Below are 26,153 nucleotides of genomic sequence, written 5' to 3'. Positions count from 1 at the left end.
TGGCAAAATATTTATTTATAATAAATCCGTCCCAAAGCGGTTGGTCACAAAGAATTAACTCCTCTTACATGTTTGGGCTGTAACAATGCTTTTGGTAGAAGTAAATAAACTGTCTCTTTTCCCACAGTGTACGAAAACAAAGAGACACCAAAATGACAGGTAACAGAACACGGGGGGGACTGGAGAGACAAAGGCAAAGCAGAGGGGCCTGGCCTGGCAGCACTGCCACCATCATTTACCCGTACAGTCCTCAGCCCCACGCTGCTCCCATCCCCAGCACAGCTCTGAACTGCAGGATTATGCTCCAGGAGAGGAATCTGATGCCATGTAGCAGCTCCAGTCACTCTTTCACAGTACTGCATGTCAACACTGGGAATGGTTTCTGATATGGTTTTGACTGCACACAGTACTTGGATAGGGAAAAGTTAATTACTCCCACTCCGTAGTTCCTGGTGGCTTTGATGTCAAGTCATACATCACCCGAGAGATGCCAGGGATCTTCTTGATCTCTGCCACCATTTTCAACACAACCTGTGGTGGAGGGGAAACAGAATATCAGAAAAAACAGTGTGTGAAACAGATCTGATGAAAACCACCCCAGAAAAGCTTGAGGGCAAACTGCTCCCACCAGTTCTGCTGGACACAGAGAGAAGAGCCTGCTGCTATCAGCATGCTGCCACCAGGCATGAAATAAAATCAGCTGCAAGAAAACTTCTGGTCTCCAGTCAGAGCCATCTTCCAGAGCTCACAAGTAACCCATGGTAGCAGGGTTCAGCTTCCTTAAAAATCCCCCAGCTCCCAACACCACTTACATGACACACTGCTTATAGTGAAAGCACAAATTAACAGTGCATTGCTCTGTACAGAAAAACATTATTATTATTTCCCCCATAAATATGATTATTCTCTATAACCTCTATTATTTAGTCACCACACTGCTACCTAGCCTTAAAATGACCATTTTTCATTTTGAGGAATGCAGGGTTTTTTTTGTTTGGGGGTAGGTTTTATGGTGTTTGGCTGTTTTTAAACACAAACACTGAGGTCAAATGAATCCTTATTTTTTACAGTGGGATAGTTCACATGGCAACCTGAACTGTTCTTTCCATGGATAGGCTGCCTTAAAGTAGAGGACTTCAACTATATACAATTACTAAGCAATGCTCATATGCTCCTCAAGTGTGTTTAAAATAAAAGGTCAACCCTATTCCTACAGTGCATTCCCAGACGGACAAAGTACTTGACTGGACACTGATAAAGTTTCCCATTAAAAAAAGCCAAAAACAAACAAAAAAAAGAGCTTGAACCTGACTCCTAAGTCCTTTTAATGACCTAAAAAGCAAACAGGACACTGAGATTTTAACCTGCAAGTCCCAGTACAAGCAGAAGTGCCAAACAAAGGCAATTCCTAACGCCAGGAAATTCCCAATTACTGATGCAAAAATTAATTCCAAATGCCATGAATGGCTGGGGTGACATTTTGGTCCAGGTCTGCTCAAAAGCCTTGAAGTTTGTCATACCCATCTGCCAGCCCCTCATTTTGTTAGGTTATTTTTTCCCCCCAAAATGCCACAACATTCTTTCCAATGATTATTTATAAAAGAGAAAAAAAGAATAAAAAAAAAAAAAAGGCAAGAAAATCAAAATGAAGGTTGTGAGGGAGAGCTGAGATGAGGTCAGGCTGGGTGGAGGGATGATTGTAGGGGTAGTTTAATTTTGTAAAATTATTAGCTGTTGTGGTTTGTTTATTTATTAATATTTTTTGAATTTATTTAAAATCCCCAGACCTGTTTTTAATATTTTAGTAAGATTTTTATTTTTGAAGTGTTTGTTTTTGTAGTTATGCAGTTTATTTTTTAAAGGATGTGTTTAGGAAATAAGCATAGATCGGTTGAACTTTTGAGACATTAATTTGTATTAGTAATATGTTTGAGAGATTACTTTGGATTAAATAACAATCATTGTTGGTTTGTATTTTTAATTATATATGGATTAACTTGACAGATTTCAGGTTTCAGTTTGGCTTTGAGGGCTTAGAATTAATTTAGCTGCCGTAACCTTGTTCAGCTGTTACGGGGCCAGTATTTATTTGAAATTTCAACGGGAGTATGACAACGTCCTGGTTTGAATGACCCTCACCTCCTCGGGCACCTCGCTGCCCGGCGTGGCAGCGATGCCTGTCATGAAGTCACTGGTGATGAAGGGCCTGATGACCACAGACCTCTGGCACGAGGGCTGCTTCTGCAGGGGGTCCCGGTCGAAATGCAGCGGGGTCAGGATGATTGGCATCTGGCTGATCTTCCCAGCGAAGCCTGGGGCACACGGGGGGCACACGGTTAGCTGGGCTCGCGGACGAGCATGGCGCAGGCTCGGCACAATTCCCACCTGGGCTTCCAGCTCCAGACCAGCAGCTGCTCCCACATCCTGTGGGATCTGCTCCCTCTGGTGCCACAGCAGTGGTGCAGCTCTGCAGCTGCAAACCAGCACTGGGAGGGCACTGGGAAAGCACTGGCACAGGTTCCCAGAGCAGCTGTGGCTGCCCCTGGATCCCTGGAAGGCTCCAAGGCCAGGCTGGACAGGGCTTGGAGCAGTCTGGGATAAGTGGAAGGTGTCCCCAGGGACTGGAACAGATGGTAATGTCCCTTCCAACCCAACCCATTCTGAGATTCTACAAACTGCCACTTGGGATGATCCTCAGCCTTTGCAGGCACGCAGAAAAATCCCAGCTAATCTCTGTTATCCCTGTAATTCACTGTGCATCAATTGAAGAGCCACTTCCCTTCCCAAATAACATAAACCCATGGGGTTTTATCAGTCCCCATATCAAGCCCAATAAAGAGATGCTCCTAAATAAACCTTCGAAATATCCTTTGCAACACTCAGGAGAAAGCTCCCCAGTATCCCTGGCTCGTGGTGGGCAGGCAACTCCAGACAATCACATTTCCCTGATTTTCCAACACCTCCTTCTGAAAGACAATGCACAGCTCCCCAGTTTCTCTGTTGCAATGAGCTAAAATTCAAAAACCCAGGTGTGTGGAGCTCGCACTGCTCAGGCTCTCTCCCTCTGCCAGCCCTGGCCTGAGCTGCTGCACAGGGAGGCTTTTTCACTAAACCACAACACCAGGCTTATTTTTAGGAGCAATTCATTCACACAAAGCCAAGTGTCACCAAAAGTTAGCAAGGCACAGCTACAGCTTTACCAACACAGCCAACAGTGTTATCTCAGCCTTCTGAGGTTAATTCTGTACAAATTCTGTTCCTCTGCAAACTGAACATGGTTCCTCAAAGACAGGGATCCGTTGTAACTTGATTTATACCAAATACAGGCAGGGCTGATGCAGTGCTTCCCACACAGATCACATCTCCAAAGGTAATTAAGTAAAAAACTAAAGAGGCTGAACCTCAGAACTATTTATTCCCAGGCTCTGCCTGTGCAGCACATCCAGGGGACTCCACACTGCCTGGCTCTGCAGGGTTGGGGTTGCAGCTTTGACTTCAAGTTAAGGAATCTGAAACCACCACAGGCTGTGAGCATCACCCCCATGAGAAACTTGGCTTTTCCCAGAGCAGCACTATTTAAAAGCTATGTCAAGTTTCTTCATCTCAGCTAAACACAGATCAGCAAAGAGAAGGGATTTGGGTGACTGAGTTGCCTGACAGTGGAGCACATCAGCTTTGAGTTTTGTGGTGTGTCAAAAGCAAACCAGTCTCCCAAATCCCCTAAAATTAATTCCTGGCCTTTAGCTATCAGCTTCCACAACTTTTCCCTATCGTTCCACTAACTGATCACCTTTTTGGAGATATCTGCCTGCAGGTTTTGACAGAACCACTCTGATTATGCCCACTGGGTTTGCAGGGATCTGGAAACATGGGTCTGACCCCTGGGATGTGGTAGAGCACCTACCAGACTCCCTGAGAATGTTGTGAGCCTCAAAGTCAGCTTGACGTAAAGTGCTGAGGACTCCTGTGGTCAGGAAGGTGGGGGTGACATCTGTGGGGGGCTCCTTGACAGGGGGGCCAAACACGTACACGACTCTGCAACACACAGAATAAACCAGATTGCCTCCAACCTGCTTCTTCAGTGCCACAGGGAGAAAACACAGCTAGAAAACAGCATGGCGGTTTACTCTGCTTAAATTTTTTTAACAGGAAACCACCCAAACGCCCCATTAAATGCCACACCTTATTGTTAACAAAGGGTTTTCAGCACAGGGTGCTAATTGCAAATTATAAATCTACGAAAGTACATCTGCAACACGACATTTTCTGAATTTCAAGCAGTCACATCAATTTTTATGTTTTTTCTTTCATTCCTTGCGTTTCAGATGCTGCAGAACAAGAAGCAGAGTTTGAGTGGCCTCGTGCATGGATTCACCACGAGGTGCTCACAGCAGCTCTGAGGCTGCAGCCACAAAGCAGGAGTCCTTGTCTAAAATCCAAAACACACAGAGACATGTTGGTTTGTACTGTGGGGATTTGTTTGGAATACAAGCCTGTGAGCACAGCTGGGCAGGAAATCAGCTATGCCAGTGCCCTCCTCAGTGCCCCTGGAACAGCAGTAGAGCCTGCAGAGATCCTGGGGACAGCAGAGCTCCCAGAGCTGTGGGATGTTCAGGAGGGCAGCATTAAATTCAGCAGAGCTTCAAGAAATCAGCAGTGCTCTAAAGCCAGAAACTGGCTTTTATTTTCATTTTTTGACATACTCTGGAACTGCACAGGCAATCCTGATTTATGCCTTCCTTTTGCCCCCTTTGCACTTAATTTAAACAGGTACCTTGCAATTCCAGGTCTCGCCTTTCAGAGCAAAAGCTCTGTCAGTAGGTGTCACTTATGTGAGAAAATGAAGTTTTGCTATAAGCAATTCTAAGCAGTTTTGGCAGAAATCCCAAACAGCCAGGCAAGGAGGGTATAATTCTCCAGAGTTGATTTCATGTCTAAGCACCTTCAGCTGCTGGAAAAGTTATGGACTCAAGTAGGTAGAAAATGTATCCTCAGAGAGCTCAATTAAGATCAAACTGCCCAGCTTTGGAGCTCTCCCTGTGCCACCAGAACTGACAGCCCCACACAAATCCCTTCCTGACACAAAGGCAAACCAAACTGCAGCACATCACAGCTCAGCACCAGGTTGGAGTCTTGCAGAAGAGATTTGCATAAATTATAGTGGATGCTGCCTAATCCAAGGATACAGGCCAGCAATTTCTTTTCAAGCTGGAAATAAATCCGTATTTTGATTTATTGTGTATTTGTGACCTCTGCATGATACACCTGTCCAACATACAAAAATATGACATCCCAGATCAAACAGAAATGTTTGCACCTGCTAAACTTCCATACATGAATTAGATAATTAAAAATAAAAGCAAATCAATACTCACCTGTTGATGTTGTGGCACATGCGTGGTATGAGCCTGGCAAGAAACATCAGGGACTCCCAGTGTGGAGCATCCTTACTGGAGATGCCACAGACGTAGCTGTACGAGCGACAGTCACCCTGGAGAGCACAAAGAATCACCCTGAGCATGAGCTCTGCTGCCAAAGCCACTCACAGCCCCTTCCTGCAGGTCACACGACCAGTCTGGGTCAACATTTAGCAGACACTGAGCTGGTGACTCCAGTGAGAGTCTGAGTAGGGGAGAAAATACAGAGTGAGATGACAGAGGTGTAAAAGGAAATATTCAGACTGGGAAGACTCATCTGCAGTGGCCAGTGTTGGTATTTTGGTGACAAAGCACAGAAATTTGGTGACAAAGCACAGAAATTTGGTGACACGGCAGCCTGAAACAGTAACCAAAGCTGACTGCAAAGAGCCATACACAGCATTAGGCAGCTGGAAACAAAATATGAGGAGGAATTCAACACAGAGAGTGCAGAGAAAGCCACGACTGCTCAGTAAGGAAATGTCCTGAGTTACTGCACAGTTCCACAAGTGCCAGCTCTACACCTGCACCTGGTCTGTGTGTGTGCCCAGAGGGAGGGAAAGGGAACTTGGCTGCTGCACACATCCTACTGTTCCTGCATGCTCCAGCTCCTCCTTTCCCAAGGACAGGGATCAGCACAGCTCATAAAAGAACTGGGAAGGGCCACATCCACCTCCTAATGCAGGAAAGTGGGATTTTAACCCAATGCAGCCAGTGACATTTTGATTCCTGAGACTCAGTGGGGCCAGCAGAGCTCAGGGGGCTGCAGCATCTGCTGGGGAGTGAGCAGCCCCCCCTGGGTGGGACAAGGTCCCCAGAGAGCCCCTGGCACTGAGCTCAAGGACCCCAACCCTGCCCTGCACCCCCAGGACCAGGCTGGCACAGCCTCCTCCAGCTCCCCTTGCTCAGCCAAGCTCCTGTCACTCCCTGTAGTAGCAGAGATGTGTTCCCAGAGCCTGACCTGCTCCCAGCACAGCCCTGCAAGGAGCCCTGCTCACTGAAGAGTTTTAGACTTTCTGTGCTGACAGGCACTGACCCCCAGGAAAACACTGAGGCTGTGGAAGAGGCTTCCAAAAAACTGAATGACAGAACTGCGATTATGGGTGTGAAGTTTGAATAGAAGTGTCTAATATCACACAGTGGAAAACTTAGAATTTGGGGGTTTGGAATACAGTAATATATATAAAGCAACTTGGGGGTTTTAGGGCAGAAGTTCGTCCTTCCTCACCTTCTTCTTCATGGGTCTAGGTGATCTTGTTTAATTGGATAGAAAAGTCCACAGGTGGTTGGTTATTGGGTTAAAAGTAAAAATAATTCAGGTGGCTTTTCTTAATTGGACAGTTTGCCCTTAAAAAGCCTTGTAGAGAGAGAGAGAGAGAGAGAGATGGGGCTCCATTTTTAGTTTGTTAGCTTGAAGTGCTGTAGAACTCACAGCTTGTGGGACTGTACTACAGATAAGAGTCAATGAACATCTGAGTTCAAACAAGAAATACTGTCTGGAGCATTCAGTCCTGACTCTGGCAGAAAAGGGAGATAAAACATGACAGAGGCCTGTACCTGCACTCCCACAGTTTTGATTGGTAGCAAGAAGGCATTCAGTGAATGTAGGCTTGTGATCTGCATCAGCTTCTCCTGGTCCTCCTCACTCGTGCACGCCTTCACCCTCTGCAGCAACGTGTGAGGCTGGGCAAGGATACAGAGCAATCAACTGGAATTAAACAAAGCTCCCAGGCCCTCAAACAGAACTTGGACAGCACAAGTAGAATTGTCAAATTGTTATTTAAGTAATTGTTTGCTTAGTCTACATTTACCCCTTGGAACTCTTTAGAAGATACCTCTCATCTGACAAGTAAACATTAGCAAAAGCACTTTGCTGGGATTACACTGCATTTTAAGATGAAGCTCTCCAAGGCCTTAGGGGAAACTCTTTTCCTGAGCTCATTTTCTCCTTCACAAAGCTGCACTTTTCAGTTTTATGGCACCACAGCTCCATATCTTCTAAAGGAAGGCAGACTGAAATCCCTGCCCTTCAGGATTTACCAAAAAGATTCTGGAAGTTGGTTTGAACTCACACCTCAGAGCAGACCTCTCTAATGACTGACAGGCACCACAAAGGTCAGCACAGTTAGGAGATCTGGAAGTCAAACATCACCCACTCAAAATTACAGGTTTTGGATCAGGGCACCTGGCCAGCACCAGCTCCTGGCTCCTGCACTTGCATTTACACACCCAGTGATTTTTGGGGTGTGCAAACCTAGAATGTTACAACTCTTTCAGGGAGGGAAGATCTTTTCCTGACACTTCCTGTGATCTCATCTGCACAAAGTTTAACTACAACAGAAATTGTTTACTGTCTGAAAGGTAAATCAAGTTCCGTTTTCCAGGAATGGTTCAACACTTGCAGCATCACAGCACTAAAAATTCCACTGAACAGCTTCAGCTGAGCTGTACTTGGAGGCAGCATTCCTTCAAGAGCACAAACCAGTTCTCTTAACCTTTTAGCAGACTAAACCTCACTGCCTGTCATTACAGAACCACCACTCAAAATTAAAATTCAGGATTTCCTTACCTTTTTCACACTCGCAGAAAAATCTGCCACTATTTTCAAGATGTTGTTTGTTTCTGGGAAGTCTTTGCACACGTAAGGTTCCTCAGCACAGATCACTCTGATTGCTAGGCCAGGACCTGCAAAGTAACATTGGAAAAAAGGTTGTACCAAATAACAGGAAGGTGGTTTTCACCTGAAAGTGCGGAACAGAGTCAGTCTTTAAGTACTGTGTATTCTGCCAATGTAGCCAAACTTCAGTTGTCCTAACAACCCCCAGGACACAAACAAACCAGCCCACAATTATTGACTTTGCTGTCTTCTAGTGGAGAACTCGTGTTAGAAATGTTGAGCATTTACTTTCAAGACAGCAGATACCCCTTGGAAAGGCAGAGCCAGGCCATTATTCCAGATCAGATCCACGTGGCAGCTCAGGCAGAGCTCACTGCAGCTACTGAGAACTCTTCCTTTGGCTTCTCCACCAAGCCAAACAAAGGCTCAGTTATAAAACATGACGTGTATTTAGCAAGCTGCTCTCAAGTCATCTTTTCCTGGAAGACTGTGCTTAAGTAAAAAGCTATTTTTTTTTTTTCTGTGTTTGAAGATGAGTTTTATACTGCAGTTGATCTGGATCTGCTGAAGAACACTGCTGTGATCCACCAGCTCCATACCTGGGAAGGGATGCCTGGAAACCAGCTCTTCAGGAAGACCAAGCTCTCTTCCCAACACTCGCACTTCATCTTTATGAAAGTCTTTCAGTGGTTCTATTACCTTACCCTAAAAAGAGAATTAAAAAAATAATTTAAAAATGCATTTTACACACCAGCTCATATATCCAAACAAAAAGCCTCACATGTTTAGGTTCTGGCACCCAAACTGGCCTGACCTCACAGCACCAGTGCCAATGATTCTATAAACACTGGAAAGAAATTCCATGTGAATGTGGGCTTTGTAGAGCAGCTGCAGCCCAGTGGGTGAGACCAGAAGTCCCAGCTTGTGCCAGAAGGATCCATGGTTCCAGCAGAGCAGAGCGAGCTGTAAGGCCAAGCTAGCCCTGCCTGCATGAATCCAGACCTTTCTTGTCCCTGCTGGATGTTGAAAACAACTCACAACTCCAAGACACTTCGTGCAGGGATCGTATTAGAAATGGGGATCATTAGTCCTTGGAGTTGGTGGTAACTGAGCACCTTCCAGCAGACTGCTGGGTGAGGTCTCTCCTGTGCTGGTTCTTCCTTAGAATATAATACAGTCAGAGAACTCCCCATTCCAAACCCAGAAAATCAAATCAGGCAGTGTCCCACCTTTAGTGTCCCTAACACTAAAGAGCTGTGCACAGGAAGGAGTTCAAAAAGCTTTTCTGGACTGAAGATAGACAGCTCCTTGGCAACAAAAGACACGCAATAAACTACAAATTACAACAGACTCTCAGGGGCACAGCAGGGTCCTGTCAGTGACAGTCACTTTGGTTGTGGGTGCTCAGTTTGTGGCAGAGGCAGCAGTGTGCCACTTGTACCTCCTCACGCAGCTTGCGGATCAGCTCGGTGTCGTTGTGGTGGGTTTTGATCACCTCAGCCTTGCCACTGGCCACCAGGGAAGCACTCTCGATCAGGTCAGGTCTGAGGGTGCCCTGAGCAAGAAAAACCTCCTCGGGTTTCAGGTTCATCTCCCCGATGACCTCGTTGGCAATCTGCAGGGTGGGCACAGAAAGGAAGAGTTTTGGCACTTCTGGGGCTGTCAAAGCTCTCAAGAAAAATGAATTAATTGTCTGACCCATGGCAGAGAGCTGTAAAAGCACAAATGACCAGCAAACCAACAGTGCCACTGTCCCACTGCTGAAACACTGTTCTGAAATGGGTGCTGAAACACCCATCTTTTGGTGAACAGAAAATGGAAAAAAATATCCCCAGAGTACAGGAACATCTGTTAAATATTCTCCCTGTCACTTCCCAAAGGCTTCTGGGGTCACCCACAGCTTACACAAGCACCAATGCCACTGATCAAAGAGTAAAAGATGTACCCAGGAATCACAACATTTAAAAACCTCAACCAAACAACAAATCAACATTACCTTAACAAAGGTGTCACCGATAATTTTTCTCTTTTCTTCAGGACTTGTAGTCATATTCAAGGTCTTGCTAATTCTTTTACGTGGAGTTCTGTCCTCATCTGAGATAGGCAGAGTTGTTGTGCCATTATAGAATGAATGGGCTGCATTCACCACTGCAGGAAATCACAGGGATTTTATTTTTTCTTACAAAATCAATAAAGATTTTTACGCAGGTTGCAAAACAAAAGTTTCACTTTATTGCTTGAAAAAAAATAAAAAATAAAAATAATTTCCTTTGATTATTAACTACATTGAATAGGGCTGCTCAATACCTCAAAAATTAATTTCAACAAGAGCCCTTTATTTCTCTTATTAGCCTACTACTTATTCCATATTGTGAGATTAGGCAGCCACATGCAAGTCCAGTTCTTGCTTCCCTCTTAGACTATAATTTACTTGCTTTAAATCGTTTACAGGACAGTGTTTCCCCAAGGCCCTTCTGCAACCAAAATTAAATGATGCACTACTTACTCATGCTACATTATACCCCTTAATTTAGAGAGGCTCCTAAAGCAGAGATCAGCTGGGAGGCTCTCTGGCATCTTCTACCAGACTGAACTCCATGACCTACAGAAGGAGCATTTGCAACAAAGGGATTCCCTCAATTTGCTCCTCTGGCTGCCTGCCAGAACCCAGGTTTATTGCTCCACAGAGTACAAGAATAAGACATGGGTTTTCCACTTAAAAAACAAAAGTGAAAATAAATGTAGAAAAATGTGTTTGCAATGAAGCTGAGGACACTGCAGCTGAGGCAGTGTCCTGAGCTGAGGCTGCAGTGTGGCAGTGGGAAGCACTGCTCACCCAATGCCACACTGCCTGAGCAGAACAGAAGCCCTGGACAAGGCACAGAGCCCCAGAACAGGCAGGCAGGGCTCAGGAATTCACCAGGCAGGCAGCACAGAGCAGCTCGAGCTCCTGGCACAAACTTGGTCCTCTCTGACCTCCTCATAGTTGAGGTACAAAAAACCTCTGAGCCTTCTCATCAGCCATGTCTGGGCACTTTCTGCACTCTCAGTTAATTCCTTCACAGAACCATAAAGGTTGGAAAAGACCTCCCAGACCACTGAGTCCAACCAACACCTCGTCCTCAGAAAGTAACTCCAAAACCATTGAAATGCACCTCTTTCAAAGCAAGAAAAAAATGCCTTGAAAGTCATTTTGGCTATAGTAGCATTCAATCACCCAAATGAGTTTACAGCTGACAAAGAAAAAGACTCAGGATAAGAGATGAAGCTCAAAGTGTTAATCAAGATGCTGGAGAAAATGGAAATTCAGTGACATAGTGATAACAGGATTCCCTCAGCAGAGAAGTGACCAAGGCACAAATCCACTGCTCTGCTGTGTGTGCCCCACCTGCACAGACACCAACGTCTGAGGAGATGGGGCAGCTCACTGTGTGCTCCAATCTAGGAAACAAGGCCTAAAACTCAGGTTTAAATGCTGTGAGCAGCTATGCTCCAGTCAAGTGAACAAGGCCTAAATTCCAGGTTTAAATGCTGTGAGCAGGTTCAGGTGGTTCCACATCAGCAGCCTGGCCTCGGCACCAGAGCGGGAACAGCAGTGCAACGAAACGCAACCCTGAGGGCAGATTTTGGCAAAACCACCACAAGCACCAGCACAGGAAGAGCATAAAAAACACGGAGCAGAGTGAGGTACCTTTCACCTGGATGCCCAGCTTCTTGAGGGCCTCCTCCACGGCCTGGCTCTCCCTCTTGCGCATGAAGCCGTTGTCGATGTGCACGGCCATGACCTGCTCGCGGTTCAGAGCGCGGTTCAGCAGCGCCGTGCACACCGTGGAGTCCACACCACCACTGAGCAGCACCTGCCAGGGAAAGGGAAAAGGGATAAAAACCCACGGAGGGTCAGCTGGGCACAGGGAAATGTGCACACCGTGGAGTCCACACCACCACTGAGCAGCACCTGCCAGGGAAAGGGAAAAGGGATAAAAACCCACAGAGGTCAGCTGGGCACAGGGAAATGTGCACACCGTGGAGTCCACACCACCACTGAGCAGCACCTGCCAGGGAAAGGGATAAAAATAAAAGCCCACGGAGGGTCAGCTGGGCATGGGGAAATGTGCACACCGTGGAGTCCATGTCCCCACTGAGCCAGGAAAGGGGAAAAATCCCCACAGTGCATCAGCTGGGCATGGGGAAATGTGCACACTGTGGAGTCCATGCTGCCACTGAGCAGCACCTGCCCAGAAAAAGGGGAAAGGGAAAAAACCCCACAGAAGGTCAGCTGTGATTGGGAAGTGTGGAGGCTGATGGCCCTGCCTTGGAGGGATGTCCCTTGAATGGGCTGTGATTAGCTTATCTCAACCCTCCCCTGGAGAGATGCCCCTTAGGTGGGCACATCCCCCCTTATCACTGTGAGCTATCCCCAAAGGCTCCAGTGATCCCACTGTGCCCTAGTACCCATGGTAATACTTGTAACCTGTTGGTCTTTCCTCCTTTGGTACTACCCTTGCTTCCCCCCATAAAAACCCCAGTTTTCCTCCCAGTTCTCCAGGGAGTTGTTGTCCCAGGCCCCCTTCACAGAGCAGCTGGATAATTAAAGGAATCTCTGTGGACGTGCCATATAGTGCTCCTGTCTCTCTGTCCCTGAGTCAGCCTGGGATGGCCTCACAAGCAGAGCTGAAATCCCTGAGCTGAAATCACTGAGAGCTGATTGCTTGTGGCCACAGGCTTCTCAGACTACCTTAGAAGTTGGGAGAAGGAAGGCTGGACCTCCATGGACCCCCCCTTAGCCACCTTCAGGGAAGGTGTTAACACACAGCAGCTGGCAGGGGAGAGCAGGACACTGACCTACAGCCAAGGAGCAACCCTGGCCCTGCAACTGCTCCAAAACCTGCTGATGCAGAACCCACACCACGACAATTCCCCACTTCCCAAATGAACCCCAGCTGATGGAACCCAGAAATCTGGGAGTTTTGAGTGTTCTGTGCTTTCTGACACTGACCCCCCCAGGGGAACACTGCTATTGACCTGAGGCCTTGAAGAAGGATTCCAAATCTGAGTGATGGAGTTAAAATCACGGGTGTGCAGTTAGAATGGAAGTGTGTGATTTCACATGGTGAAGGGTTTGGAATTTGGATTTTTAGGATATAGTAATAGATATGGGACAAGATGGAGGGGTTTTGGGTGTTGTCGCTGTCTTCTTCCTTCTTCATGATTTCAGGCAGTGGTTTTTGGTTGGATAGTCAGTGCTGCACTGCAGGTTACAGGAGTTTGGTTATTGGGTGAAAAGTATAAATAATACTGGTGTTGTTATTGGACAGTTTAGCTCTAAAAGACCTTGTAACTAGCTCAATTCATCTCCATTTTGCTCACTTCTAGCTGGTAGCTACAAGTGTAGCAGAACTCTCTGTACTTTAGATAAGATTTAATAAACAACCAAGCCCAAGAAAATTCATCACCTTTGTGTTTTGAATCCTGACTCTGAGTGAAGGCTGCAGAAAATGAAGACAAGTCACTAATTAAGTGGTGCAGTTACCACATTTACACCCAGTCACTGTCAGTGGTTCTGCACGTGAGCTCTGACTCAACTCACCAGGACCTTTGAGGATCCCACTTTCTCTTTGATGTCCTGGATGCACTGGCGCTCCCTGTTCTCCACGGTGAAGGTGCCACTGCATCCTGCTATATCATACAGGAAATTCTTCAGGATCATCTTCCCGTTCACTGTGAGGCTCACCTCAGGGTGGAACTGTGCTCCATAGAGCTTTTTAGACTCATTTGCTATGCCTGGCACACACAACAAAACAAAAATAAATAAATAAGCAGGAACTGAATGCATACCCATGTCAAGCACGAGACTCAAAGTGGCTCTTTGGGATTTGGGAACTCCAGTGGCTGTCAAACCCCAAATTCTAAGGTGCCACAAGTTCCCGGGACAATTTCTGCGTGATGTTAAAAGCCCTGCTTTTACATTAGTCTTGCTCAGTTGAACATTCATGCAACATTAAATACAGTAACAAGTTAATAAAGCTTTAATAATTAAACAGTGCTTGGCTTGTACTGTTACAGAGCACAACCCAAACCCCACTGGCACTGCACACCACAGTGCAGGTCTCCCTCTCCCCTGCCTTAAGGGCAGAGGATATTTTATTTCTAAGACAAACAACACATGCATGCTTTAAAATAATATAAACTACATAAATAATGTTAATTTCAACCACATTTAAATCAGGACCATTCCTTTTAAAGTCTATTTCTTTATTATCGTGACAGCTTCACACACACACACACAGACTAGAAATTGTTAAAAACAATTCATTTATTTGGCAATTAACTAACAAGAGCTATTGCTCTGTTCCCATTTGGTTCTAAGCCCTGTCTGCCCTAATTCTTTACTTTACCAAACATTATCAGAAGACAAATTCAGGATAAAATAAATACCTGCTATAATGTTGCCAGACTGTGCCACCACTTTGAATCCATCAGCTACTTTATCCACACTGTCTCCATGAGTGAGGAGCACAAGCTCTTCCTTCTGAAGGCCCCTAAACCAGGATTAAAAACTAGAATCAATTCAAGAAAGAACAAAGACCTAATTCTGTGCCTCTCCAAGAGATGCTCTGAGGGATTCCAACAGAAGCACATCTCCATAGATCAGGACACTGGAAATGTCTGCAGGATTCCCTTCCCAGGAACGGCCATCTGCAGCTGGGAGATGCCTCCCTTGGGAGCTGCCTAAGTCTCTGTCCTACACAGCCCTCCTGCAGAAGGGAACTGATCTGAATTCTGAAGGGTTTGTGGGTCTCTCCTTATGAGCACCCCAGGACTGAAGTCCCCTGTTGGAAATGGGGAGCCATCTGGACTCAACCAGGATAGCGGCAGGCTTTTTATTTCAACAAAGTGAACTTTTCTTATTCAAAACTCTCTTGTTTCAGGACAATTTGGGCACATGAGACAGTTCTGAAGGAGCCCTAGAGAAGGAAGAAAATGAAACTGGAAAACCAGGGATGAGTAAACTGTCAGACTTCCTACAAGGAACTTGAAAGCCATCAACAAAATCATCAAGAAATCTAATTCTGGTTTATAAAATATCACAAAGCAGTTTTAAAGGAAGGTAGGAGAGGAATGGGTTTGGATTTTCTGTGCCCTTTCCAAAACTGGATGGGCACCAACAAACACAAGACCAGTGCACTTCAGGAGACAAGAGCTTAACTCAAATGTTCTCAGATCGAGGTGCACTTACAGTCTCAATGAAGACTCTGAAATAATATACAATATTCCCAGAAATACACCTGCTTTTTTATAGCCAATTGCAAAGTTATCCCTAAGTATTTGTGTCAATGAGTGATCTGCTTATTTGTCACCACACTTGTAAAAGTTTTATCAGAAATTATCAGATAATTTTGTCTTTTTTTTTTTAATACCCTGCCTCTCCTCCAGACACAGTTTCCTGGACTGCTAGAGCTCTGATATCTGGCAATGTGTGAGCACCTGAAGAGTGAGCAGGTGTTGTCCAGGGTGATGCTGAACACTCCATCCTCCCGAACGCTCTTCTTGTGCACCGTCCCTCCAAACACCTTGTTCATCATCTGCAGAGCAAAAGGACTCCATGAGAAAACCCCTCATAGCCTGCATCACTCCATCCCTCACCAGGGTTGGCAGCACCTCACCACATTCCTGCTCTTTTCCAAAGCTGTAGGAATTCCCCTCAGAACTAATCCCTGCTCTGTACTGGGCTGGTTCCCCTCTGCCAGCAGAGCTGGGGGCCAGTGCCACACACAGGGAGCAGAACCCCGCAGGCAGAGATTTGCACCATAATCTATATTCCATAGTGTGCAGCTCCTTCCCTCAGAAAGGGCTGCTCTGCAAACCAGCTGAGTGCCCAAGGCCACGTCAAAAACCTGAATTTATTCCCTTAGCTCTATTTTGTGACTACCCCTGGGAAAAGCAAGATGCACAAAGCAGAAGTCATGCACCTAAAGCAGCCCTTGTCTCCCTGGAAGTTTGTTTTGCTCAGCTGGGATCTACCAGATCTCTGCAGGATCACCAGTGAGTCCAAAGGTAAGTAAGGGTTATTTCTTTTTTGGTGAAGGAGTGTTAAGCACTCTCAAGAACTGTGCTAGGAACAGCCCATGCCTGAGACACTGCTCCTCTAGTTTCCAGAGAGGTGCCTTCCCCAGCATCAGCTGGGCAGAATTCATGAGTGACTGACAGGTTGTATTTACTCTGACAAGAAGAGGGAGTGTGGAACCCAATTCACAGCACTGCACCAAAGAAAAAAAACATTTATGCAACTGATCCCAGGCTGGTTTGGGTTGGAAGGACCTTGAAGCTCATCCAGTGCCACCCCTGCCATGGCAGGGACACCTCCCACTGTCCCAAGCCCAGTGTCCAACCTGGCCTTGGGCACTGCCAGGGATCCAGGGGCAGCCACAGCTGCTCTGGGCACCCTGTGCCAGGGCCTGCCCACCCTGCCAGGGAGGAATTTCTCCATTTCTCTCAATTTCTCCAATCCAAATCTACCCTCCTTCAGTTTAAGGCCATGACAAGACAAGGCAGAGCCAAGACAGGAACACAAAGGTTGATAACTCAGGTTGTTATCAAGTGAATGCTCCTGTAGCACTGCCTCTGGAAAGCAGCTCCTCCAGCTCTGCCCCTTCAGGTCAGCTGGCTGTGGACAAGCAGATTTAATGGCTGGACTGGCTCCTGGAGAGGTTCCCCAAGCCCAAGGACTCAGTGTTATCTCCCAACAGCACCTGCATCCCGTAGCAGATCCCAAGCACTGGCTTCCCTATTGTGAATATGGCTGGGTCGAACCATGGGGCATCTTCTGCATACACAGAGTTTGGTCCTCCAGATATGATGATGGCTCTGCAGACAGAACATGAAGAAATCATTAATACAAATACACGTTTTACTTTGACATCTATTTATTTTAAGAATTGGCATTGCTTCATACCACTCTTAGAACTGATACACTTTCTAACAGACATTTTAACACAGATATCGTAACACCTAGCTTGATTTTAGCTGTCAAACCCAGCAGGCATTCAGGGAGGGATTTCCCCATAAACAAAGTCAAATATAAACCCTCATAAAAAGTACCTTTTTTAAATTTTAATTTTAAATTCCTCACAGCCAACCATCAGCTACCAGAGAAGCAGAATGGCTGGGACAAATGTAGAGTATTAGCACCAAGATATGTATTTTTATATACATATATACACACATAATTTATGAAGTCTGTGACATCTGGAGGAGAGACACAGCCAAAAAATCCACTCCCCAACTCCTAAATGCGCTGAAAAAAAAAAATGTCCCTTCATCCATTCTGGTTATGAAGAGATGGCATTAGCAACAAGTTGAGAATTACAAGCGCATGTAGGGTTTGGAGTTAATATTTCACACGATAAAAGAAAATTAAACCCTCTCAAAGGGGAAGAGAGGGTTTTTGCAAACCATAACGATTTACAAGACCATGAACTGCAGAAGCACCAGTTGGGCAACTTCTGGCCTTAGCCCAGGACCAGACCTTGGACTCAGAACTGTTTGTTTCACAGAGAACACCAAACTTGTTCCGAGCCAGAAATGCAAAACCAAACCAGACAGAAGTTGCATGAATGGGATTAAGTGTATCTAATAATTCTCCCAGCATTAGCTGCATGCAAGTACTGACAAACCAGAGTTTTTCTGGCTCTGAGCAGCAGGAACAGGCACGGTGCTGCCCACACCTGTCTGTGCCACCAAGAGAAAGAACCCTGCAGGACCAAGGTCACCTGCAGCCCCTCCAGCCCAGGAGGGATGGAGCTGCAAGGGGCAGCACTTGTTCCCCTGCCTGCTGGGATCTCCAGGCCAGCTCTGGAACCAGCACAGCTGACTTGGGTGTAGTTTTACACAGAACCATCCTGAAAGCTCCTCCCTGCTGCTCTTGCACAGGCATTTCTGGTCAGCCTGGAGACACTATGGATTTCCTGAACCTGAACTCTCTCCACAGCTGCTATTGTCACTGCTCCAAGTAACTCCATGCACAGAAACATTTGCTCAAGTGCCAGATGTACAGAACACTATTTAATATTAATTAGAATCACAGAACATGTTCCTGAAGCTCTGGGGCTGTGCCCATTCCCTGGGGAGCCTGGGCAGTGCCCAGCATCTCTGGGGAAGAATCTTTCCTGATATCCATCCCAAACCTCCCCCTGACACAGCTCCAGCTGTTCCCCCGGGGTTCTGGGAAGGAATTAAAGGAATACAACCACACCTATAGATAGAACATTCTTATGACAAGTCAAAATAGTTATACACTGCTCTAGTCAAAAAGTAGATACTTAAAACACTGGGTTTTTTTCCATACCACTGGAAAAATTGATATAATACAGAGGTTTGTAGTGTGCACAAAGTATTGAAGTAAAAAAAAAAAAAGTGGGTTGAGGCTGTGAGAGAAGGACTACCATCTTCTCAGCTGTGCAGAAGTCAGAACCAGCACAGGATGCAGACTTTGCAAGCTTTCCTGCACCACTGTGTAATTTCCTGCACACTTTTCTGTTCTGGTATGAATATCCCTTTCTCTGGTTTACCCTAAACCCCTTCCCAAACAAGCTGACCCAGCTCTGGAAAGCCCCCTTGCCCTGGATTACAGGCACATCAGGAAGCACAAAGACACCCAGGGGAAAACGTGTGCATTGATACCCTGAGGTCAGGATTCCAGCCAGAGCTCAGTGCCAGAGCCCAGACTAAATCCAGAGCCAGGACCTTGTAGGAAATGCTCATGTTCATGCCACATTTAGGTGACACTTGTCTCTAGAATGTTCTGAACGTTGAGGAACTGGCTTTTTAAACACAACATGTAAATATGATTTAGCAAAACGTTGGCTCTTGCTGCCCATCTCAAAGCTCAGCACAGCCCCAGGTTCAGCTCCTCAGCCCATTCCATGCACGAGCTGCAACGTGGGGTCCTGACTGCTCCCAGCACATGGAAATATGCACCAAAATCCTGCAGTAAAAGAATCAACTCGATTTTCCAGTGACCACAGCTGTTGACCTGCTGGGTTTGTTGACTGAGCAGCACTGGACACAAACAGGTTGTGTGGACACACAGTGGCTGACCAACCTGGGTGACCTGAAACCACCACCCCAGCCTTGAGCATTGACCTGGAGCAAAAGGCTCTGCCTCATTTTACAGAGCAACTATTTGCAATGACAAGTCCTAGAAGTCTAATTCCAATACTCTGAAGAACTTTGATCTGTTCTGAAGTTCTTCCCACTGCAAACCTATATCAACACAAGTTATTTACTGCTTCACTAATTACCACTGATTGGAAAAATGCACTTCTGCAGCACTGTCTTATCTGTTACAGAGCACAACCAGAATCCCATGTGCACCCTATTCCTGGATTTGTACCAAACTGACAAGTAAGTACAAATCTTTGGTGATTTGCACACTTCAGGATATTTATTCTCCACCAACAGAAGAGATGTATATCCTAAAAAGCCTAGCAAAACATGAAAAATTAATGTACAAAGTACTAAGTAATTGCAAGACCTTTCTTTGCTGCAAACAAGTGGCAGTGTCAGCTAGGGGGGTTTTATTAGCTGCTTCCCAGAAACATCTGGCACAATTTACCACAATACCTTCAGCATCCAAGCCAGTTAGCTTAAAAAAATTAGGTAAAAAAAATTATTAGAAGCCCACAAAAAATTCAACAGGTAAAACAGCAAAATCATTACATTTTGGCAGATATTTCAAATGCAGCCCCTGGAATGATACTTTAGAATTGAAATTATTAAAATTACATTAAGAAACAGATGTACAAAAAAGGCATCAAGAGACAAATGTACAACAGGGATCTCTGCCCAAGTGTCCCCAGCACAGCTCAGGTGTTTCTGCAGCTGCTGCATACAGGTAGAGATAAAAGAAAGGCCTTATAAAATATGGTTTAGGCCCTGCTACTCTAGCTAAGCTAACAGTTAGCTTGTAACCTCCCTATGTGTGAAAAAATCATAAGAATGAATAAGTTAGCACAATAAACTACTCTTGTAGAGAAAAATACTCTGAACCTGTAAAAAACAAGAAATCTGTCCCATGGGAATCAGTGAAGAAAATATGTAAACTAACCAAAACTAAAGAGATTTCACAAACATACATCGTGGCCACTTACTGACCAATAAACTGAGTGTCAGTGCATTGTCAGCCAGTGAGGTCTAACAGAGTGCCTGCTGATATTTCCTATAAATGTGAGCTTTGTGAGTAAAGAATTGGCTTTTCCTGCTCATTACCGTGACATGCTCAAGCAGAATCACTGACACCACTGGCACCAGAGCCACTGCCCAGGAGAAGGCAGGGGTGAGTATTGGAACCGAGAAATCTGGGAGTCTTGAGTGTTCTGTGCTTTCTGACACTGACCCCCAGGGGAGCACTGCTTTGGACCCGAGGCCTTGGAGAAGGATCCCAAATGTGAGTGATGGAGTTAAAAATCACAGGTGTGCAGTCAGAATGGAAGTGTGTGATTTCACACGGTGAAGGGTTTGGAATTTGGGTTTTTAGAATATAGTAATAGGTATGAGACAAAATTAAGTGTTGCCCCATCTTCCTTTTCTTGTTTCTTCTTCTTCCTAGTTTCAAGTAATAATTTTTGATTGGATAGTTAGCGCTACACTGAAGTATAAATAATACAAGCATTAGCTCTTCATTTAACTATTTAGCTTTAAAAGACCTTGCAACCAGCTAAACTCAAGCTGCATTTTGCTCACTTTTAGCTGGTAGCAACAAGTGCTGCAAAACTCCCCGTACTTTAGATAACATTTAATAAACAACCAACTCCAAACAAAAATAATTCATCTCCGGAGGGGAGCAGGACGTACCGGAACCCCTGCTCGCGGATGGCGAAGGCCGGCGTCTCCAGCGGGAAGATCTCGGACTGCACGAAGAGCTCCCGCACGCGCCGGTCGATCACCTTGCCGTACTGAGCACCCGCGTCCAGGATCACCACGGCGCCCTCGTAGTGGTGCTGCCCATCCTTGAGCTCTGCCCCGGCGTTCTCGGGCTGTCAACGGCACCCGCGTTACAGACGCCACGGAGTCAACGGGGCCCACGTCTGAAATGCTGCGGTGTCACCCGCAGCCACGCCGGAGATCCCGCGGTGTCACCCGCAGCCACGCCGGAGATCCCACAGAGCCACCCGCAGCCACGCCGGAGATCCCACAGAGCCACCCGCAGCCACGCCGGAGATCCCACAGAATCACCAACACCCATATCAGAGATCCCAGGGAATCATGTCAGAAATCCCACAGAGTCACCAACACCCATGTCAGTGATCCCATGGAGTCACCCACATCCATGTTGGAGATCCCATGGAGTCACCAACACCATCCACGTCAGCATTCCCAGAGTCACCCACAGCCAGATCAGAGATCCCACTGAATCACTGACCCCCACATCAGCAATCCCACACAGTCACCCACACCCAGATCAGAGATCCCACTGAATCACTGACCCCCACATCAGCAATCCCCCACAGTCACCCACACCCAGATCAGAGATCCCACTGAATCACTGTCACCCAGGTCAGTGACCCCACGGAGTCACCCGGAATCACCCACACGCACTCAAATCCCACAGAACTGCCGAGACACGAAGCTGGAAATGGCCTCTGCCAGTGGCCCAAGTCCAACTGCCCACCCAAGCCCACCATCATGGTCAGAACCAAGCCCCCAAACCCAACTTCTCCATGTTTTCAGAACCCTATCAGGGATGGAGACCCCAGCACCCCCTAGGTGCTTTCCAAACCTTTCTGTCAGGAAATCTCTCTTGATATCCAGCCTAAACCTCCTCTGATTTACACTGACAGCCCACTGACTGAGCCAGATCTCTTTAACAGCTAACATGTGCAAGGCTTTGCTAATTAGCTATGCTAATTTATTATAAAAATGATAAAGACCAGCCAAGAAACTTCAAAATGGGGGAAAAAAAAAAGAAATATTGAAGATTATAAGAACCAGTTGAGGCACAGGCAAGATAAAGGTGCTGGAACCAGCACAGAGCATCCACCCCAAGCACACACTCAGACACAAGATCCCCATCCCCCAAACCAAACAGGGCACAAATTAGGGAAGAAAAATGCTAATGATCTAATGAAGGCAGAGCTTTCCACAAGCAAGAGCTCATATGCCCTGATCACCATCTGCAGCCTCTCCATCTTTTTCCATTTTCCAGTTCCACAAGAACCCAAGCACAGCCCGTGAGAACTGAGGCCTTTTTCTCAAGCAAAACAGCACAAAATCAAACAAAAAAAATGTTTTTTCCCCCCTTCACACTGCCTCATATGCTGAACTTCACTTGACATTACCTCCTGGAGAGAATAAAAAGGGGAAATTAAGAACAAATGTCACTACTAAATGATTAAAAAAAAAATACCCAACACATTTTGAGTGCAGCATTTGTGCAGACTGCACCTCAGAACAAAGCAGTTCCCTCTGAGCCCCTCAAGTCTGAACTGCCTGGCCAACTTTGGCTAAATCTGAGAGTGCTAAAAAACACAAGGCCAAGGTTCTTCATTTAAAGAAATTGTAATAAGAAGCAGTTACTCCATGGAAGTGCCTTTTTCAGAGCATCACCAAGGAAGAATTAACAGCCATGCTCCAACACCAAAAATTTGCTGCCTAAAGTTTGACTCCTCTTAGGGTGTTCTTCCCCTTACCCAAAGCTTCCCTGTTTCCTTGCCAGTGCAGCCTGGTGAAGGACAAACTGGGAAGGGTTTTACTTTGGCAAACACTGCCTCCAAACATCTTGGAGCTCCATTTGCAGTTTTACTGATGGGAGGTTGGAGGTCTGCTCCTTTGGACCAGGCAGCAGAACCTCCAGCCCGTGTTTCCATCAGTGCTGCTCAAGCATTTCCACCTGGGACACAAATTCACCCAGACCGGCCACAGGAGATCCTGAGAGCACCATCCTGTTGAGACACAATTTCCCAGCAAACACACTGGAAACTTCCAAATTCACACCAGATGGAAGAGGTTTTATCTTAATTAAAGGACATAAGTGGGGAAAAAAAAGAGTGCTAAATCCCTCAAAAGCCTAAATCCAGGCTAAAATCAGATATTTAATTTTTGTCCTTCAGCTGGCAGCCAAGTTGCCTGACGTAGAGCTCTCAATGACTTTTAGTCCTGGGTTACACAACAAAAAGTGCACATGTTGGAGGAGAGCAGATTTTATCAGCAAAGACCCCTTCACACCCCCAGTGAGGCAGGGCCACCAGAACTGCTCTCCCTTCCAGTGGAAAGGAGGGAATCACTTTTAGAGTGATTCTGGCCATTTTCACCTGGCAATTTTTAAATTAGCAGCTCTTGTGAGATACACCAACATCCTTACTCTTTCCTGAGCTCATCTTGGGAAAAACACTATTCCTTGCAGTGCTAACTTTTATTTCAAGTCTTTAATTGTTTCGGAGCAGTAGATTGTGTCATTTAGGGACACAGCTCTGCAGCCCTCTCACAAAAAGAAGACTAAACACAAGTTACTATCAGCTGGATGATAGTTGAGCATCTACACCTGTAGCTAATAAATAAATAAAATTGATTTTTCAGTGCCCTACCCCAGATGTGTTGGGCAGGCAGGTGTGGTTAATGGGGGCATGAGCAGAAAGAGCCTGAAGTTACATCGGGAGTAGCTTGAGAAGCACTGTTAAAGCAGCACAAGCAGGTCTGTGTCCTGAACATGCACCTCCCTCAGATCCCAGCAGGAACACAACAGCAATCCAGACTCCTCTGAAAAAACCAGACAAGTAGAACTGTAAAGGGGGTTCAGAACCAAGAGAGCCCAACATACACCACCATAAATCACACGCAAAAAGGGCAAAGGAAAAATGGCAGAAAAGTCATCACAGGATCTGGCTTTACTTACTCAAAGGCACAGTTCCAAGGCTAGGGGTTTTAACCCCAGATTTACCACGGGAAACTTAATTTGATGAAATCCAAAAAGGAACAGATACTTCTCATGTGCAGCACACAGGTGTGCCAGCAGAGATTTAGAGGACACCAGCCAGCCCAGCTCCTGCAGGGAGGGATGGGGCATAGGGAGACAGCACCTCTTCCTGTTGGGGGCTGAACAGCCTCTAATGAAAGCTCTTTTTCCCCTGAGTACAGGTAGAACTAGAGCTGCTTGTCTTCTAGTCTAGTCCCAAAAAATCTGGAGAACTCGCTGTTTTGGAGACTTCCTGTGGAAGGTGCTCTGACACCTGTCCCAGGCAGGCCAGGCAATGGAGCAGAGGCACCACGCTGCTGTCCCTAGAGCGGGACTAAAAACAGGACTAAAAATTTGTGTACACCGAGAGAAGAAAGTCTCTATTCAGCTAATTCAAATCACAGGTCACCCTGAATGCCACGGCCCCGGGACATGGCACCAAGGTCCCTCGTGTCACCTGAGCTGTATGGTCACCCCACCTGCACTGCCATGCTGAGGGTCAGCCTCATTCCACCACTTCACCTGTTCTTGTGGCGTCAAAACCAAGTAATTCCGAGTTCTCCAGTGAGCTGAGGTAGAACTGGAACCAGGCTTGGGCTACCAGCCAAGGACACTTCAAGTCCTGTTCCTCACCTACCTGCCTAGTGCCTTAAACTGAGCGTGCAAGCTCCTAACAGCCCACCTGTGCACAATCAGGGCATCTTTCAGCGTTTCACACACCCACATGCTTACAGGTCGGTCATTAACACAATTTAGAAGCCACATTTGCATACAGACCAGTCCCATTCTGGAGTACTGGGAAGTAGCAGCAGCTCCTCTGGCTGAGCCCTGAGCTTTCACCCACACCAGGAACTCCAGACAAGCCCAAACCAGGAGCCTTGATCTCGCACTTTCAAGCCAGCACAGATTTTACAAGAGTTTGTTTCCCTGTGGTATTAAAATTCAGCAGGTCTAAGAATGCTCACTGATATTTCCAAATATAACAGGAAATCAGCTCCCTCAAACCCAGGGCATCCCCAAAACCGAGACAAGAGCCCCTCAAACGATTATATCGGGGAAACTTTAACAGAGATGGGAGCCGGTCCCTGCAGAAGCTGTTCTCACTCGTGCAGGGTGAGCCGTGAAATCCACAGCCCATCCCCACTGGCACGGAGAAGTGCAGCAGCCCCGGCCAGGAAAAACGTGCCAGAAAACTTACACAGGGACGAAGCGAGCACTCAAAAAACCCTTCAGAGGTTTTTTGCAAACTAGATAAAGGGCCGAGAACAAGGGAGGAGAGGAGCAGCGGGAACAGAGATTGTGAACACAGCCAAGGAAAAGCGTGTCAGAAAACTTACACAGGGGCCAAGCGAGCACTCAAAAACCGAGCACTCAAAACCCCTGAGTTACGGGTTTGGCAAACTAGATGAAGAAACCAGAGCAAGCGTTTAATCCTGCAGCAGCGGCTCCAGGCAGCTCGCAGGGCTCGGCTAAGGAGTTCATTATCCAGAACAGAACGAGCTGTGAGATCCTAAAGCACGCGGGTCGCTCCGAGTGCCACACCGACACGTGTGCGCCGTGTCGCTGTCGCCGCAGCGGGACACGGGGCAGCAGCCCGGGCCAGGGCTGCGCGGGAGCTCTGCCCGTGCCGCCCAACGAACCGAACCGTCGGCCCCGGCTGGCAGCGGACACACAGCAGGGCAGCTCCCGGCGGTACAGGCCGGGCAACAGCCCCGCTCGGGGAATTAATCAATTAATTAATGAATTAGAGCTCTGCGAGCAGCCAGGGCTGCGGTAGCGGCGCGGGCGGTCCCCGCTCCCCTCCCGGGCCGCGGGGCCCCGCCATGTGCCCGGGCGGGCAGCGCCGAGCCGAGCCCAGCCGGGCCGGGCCGGGCCGCACCCCCGGACCCCGCGGGCGCAGCACTGACCTTGGTGTCCCCGTTGCACAGGGCCATGGGGGCGGCGGGCAGCGCGAAGAAAGAGCCGCGACGAGCCGCGGCCGCGATGAGCTAATGCCGCCCGCGGGAGGAGGAGCCGCCCGGCACGGCCGCTCCGGCGGAAGGGGAGGAGCGGCGGAGGGGTCAGGGGCGGGACGGGGATGCGGGGACACGGCGGGGACGGCGCCAGAGAGCCCCGTGCCGGTGCCGGCGCTCCCTACGGGGGTTTGTGCTCACGTTGCTCTGTAATCAGG

General features: G+C 47.1%; 1 protein-coding gene across 1 annotated transcript; it reads right to left on the bottom strand.

The window, feature by feature from the left end:
- Positions 1-25,917, bottom strand: GMPS (guanine monophosphate synthase). Its single transcript, XM_062499070.1, has 16 exons — positions 25,891-25,917; positions 20,887-21,068; positions 16,785-16,899; positions 15,520-15,617; positions 14,470-14,573; positions 13,622-13,815; positions 11,726-11,891; positions 10,031-10,182; positions 9,476-9,649; positions 8,634-8,739; positions 7,987-8,102; positions 6,975-7,100; positions 5,376-5,491; positions 3,905-4,035; positions 2,140-2,312; positions 1-531 (listed from the first exon to the last, which is right to left on the bottom strand). Exons 1-16 carry the CDS (start codon positions 25,915-25,917, stop codon positions 430-432), a joined length of 2,082 nt encoding a protein of 693 aa, XP_062355054.1. The 3' UTR covers positions 1-429.
- Positions 25,918-26,153: the final 236 nt, after the last annotated feature.

Source organism: Cinclus cinclus, chromosome 10 (assembly GCF_963662255.1).
Source record: "Cinclus cinclus chromosome 10, bCinCin1.1, whole genome shotgun sequence".
NCBI lineage: Eukaryota > Metazoa > Chordata > Aves > Passeriformes > Cinclidae > Cinclus > Cinclus cinclus.
The sequence above is the reverse complement of the archived record's forward strand: the minus strand, read 5'-3'. Positions and strand labels throughout refer to the sequence as shown.

Bases quoted from the DNA above. Each gene is read 5' to 3' on its own strand.
- GMPS (XM_062499070.1), bottom strand. From the start codon at position 25,917: ATGGCCCTGTGCAACGGGGACACCAAG. The intron at 13,816-14,469 runs GTATTTATTTTA...TGTGTGTGCCAG, and splicing joins GTCTGGCAACATTATAGCAG to GCATAGCAAATGAGTCTAAA. The intron at 10,183-11,725 runs GTACCTCACTCT...GATTTCCTGCAG, and splicing joins GCTGGGCATCCAGGTGAAAG to TGGTGAATGCAGCCCATTCA.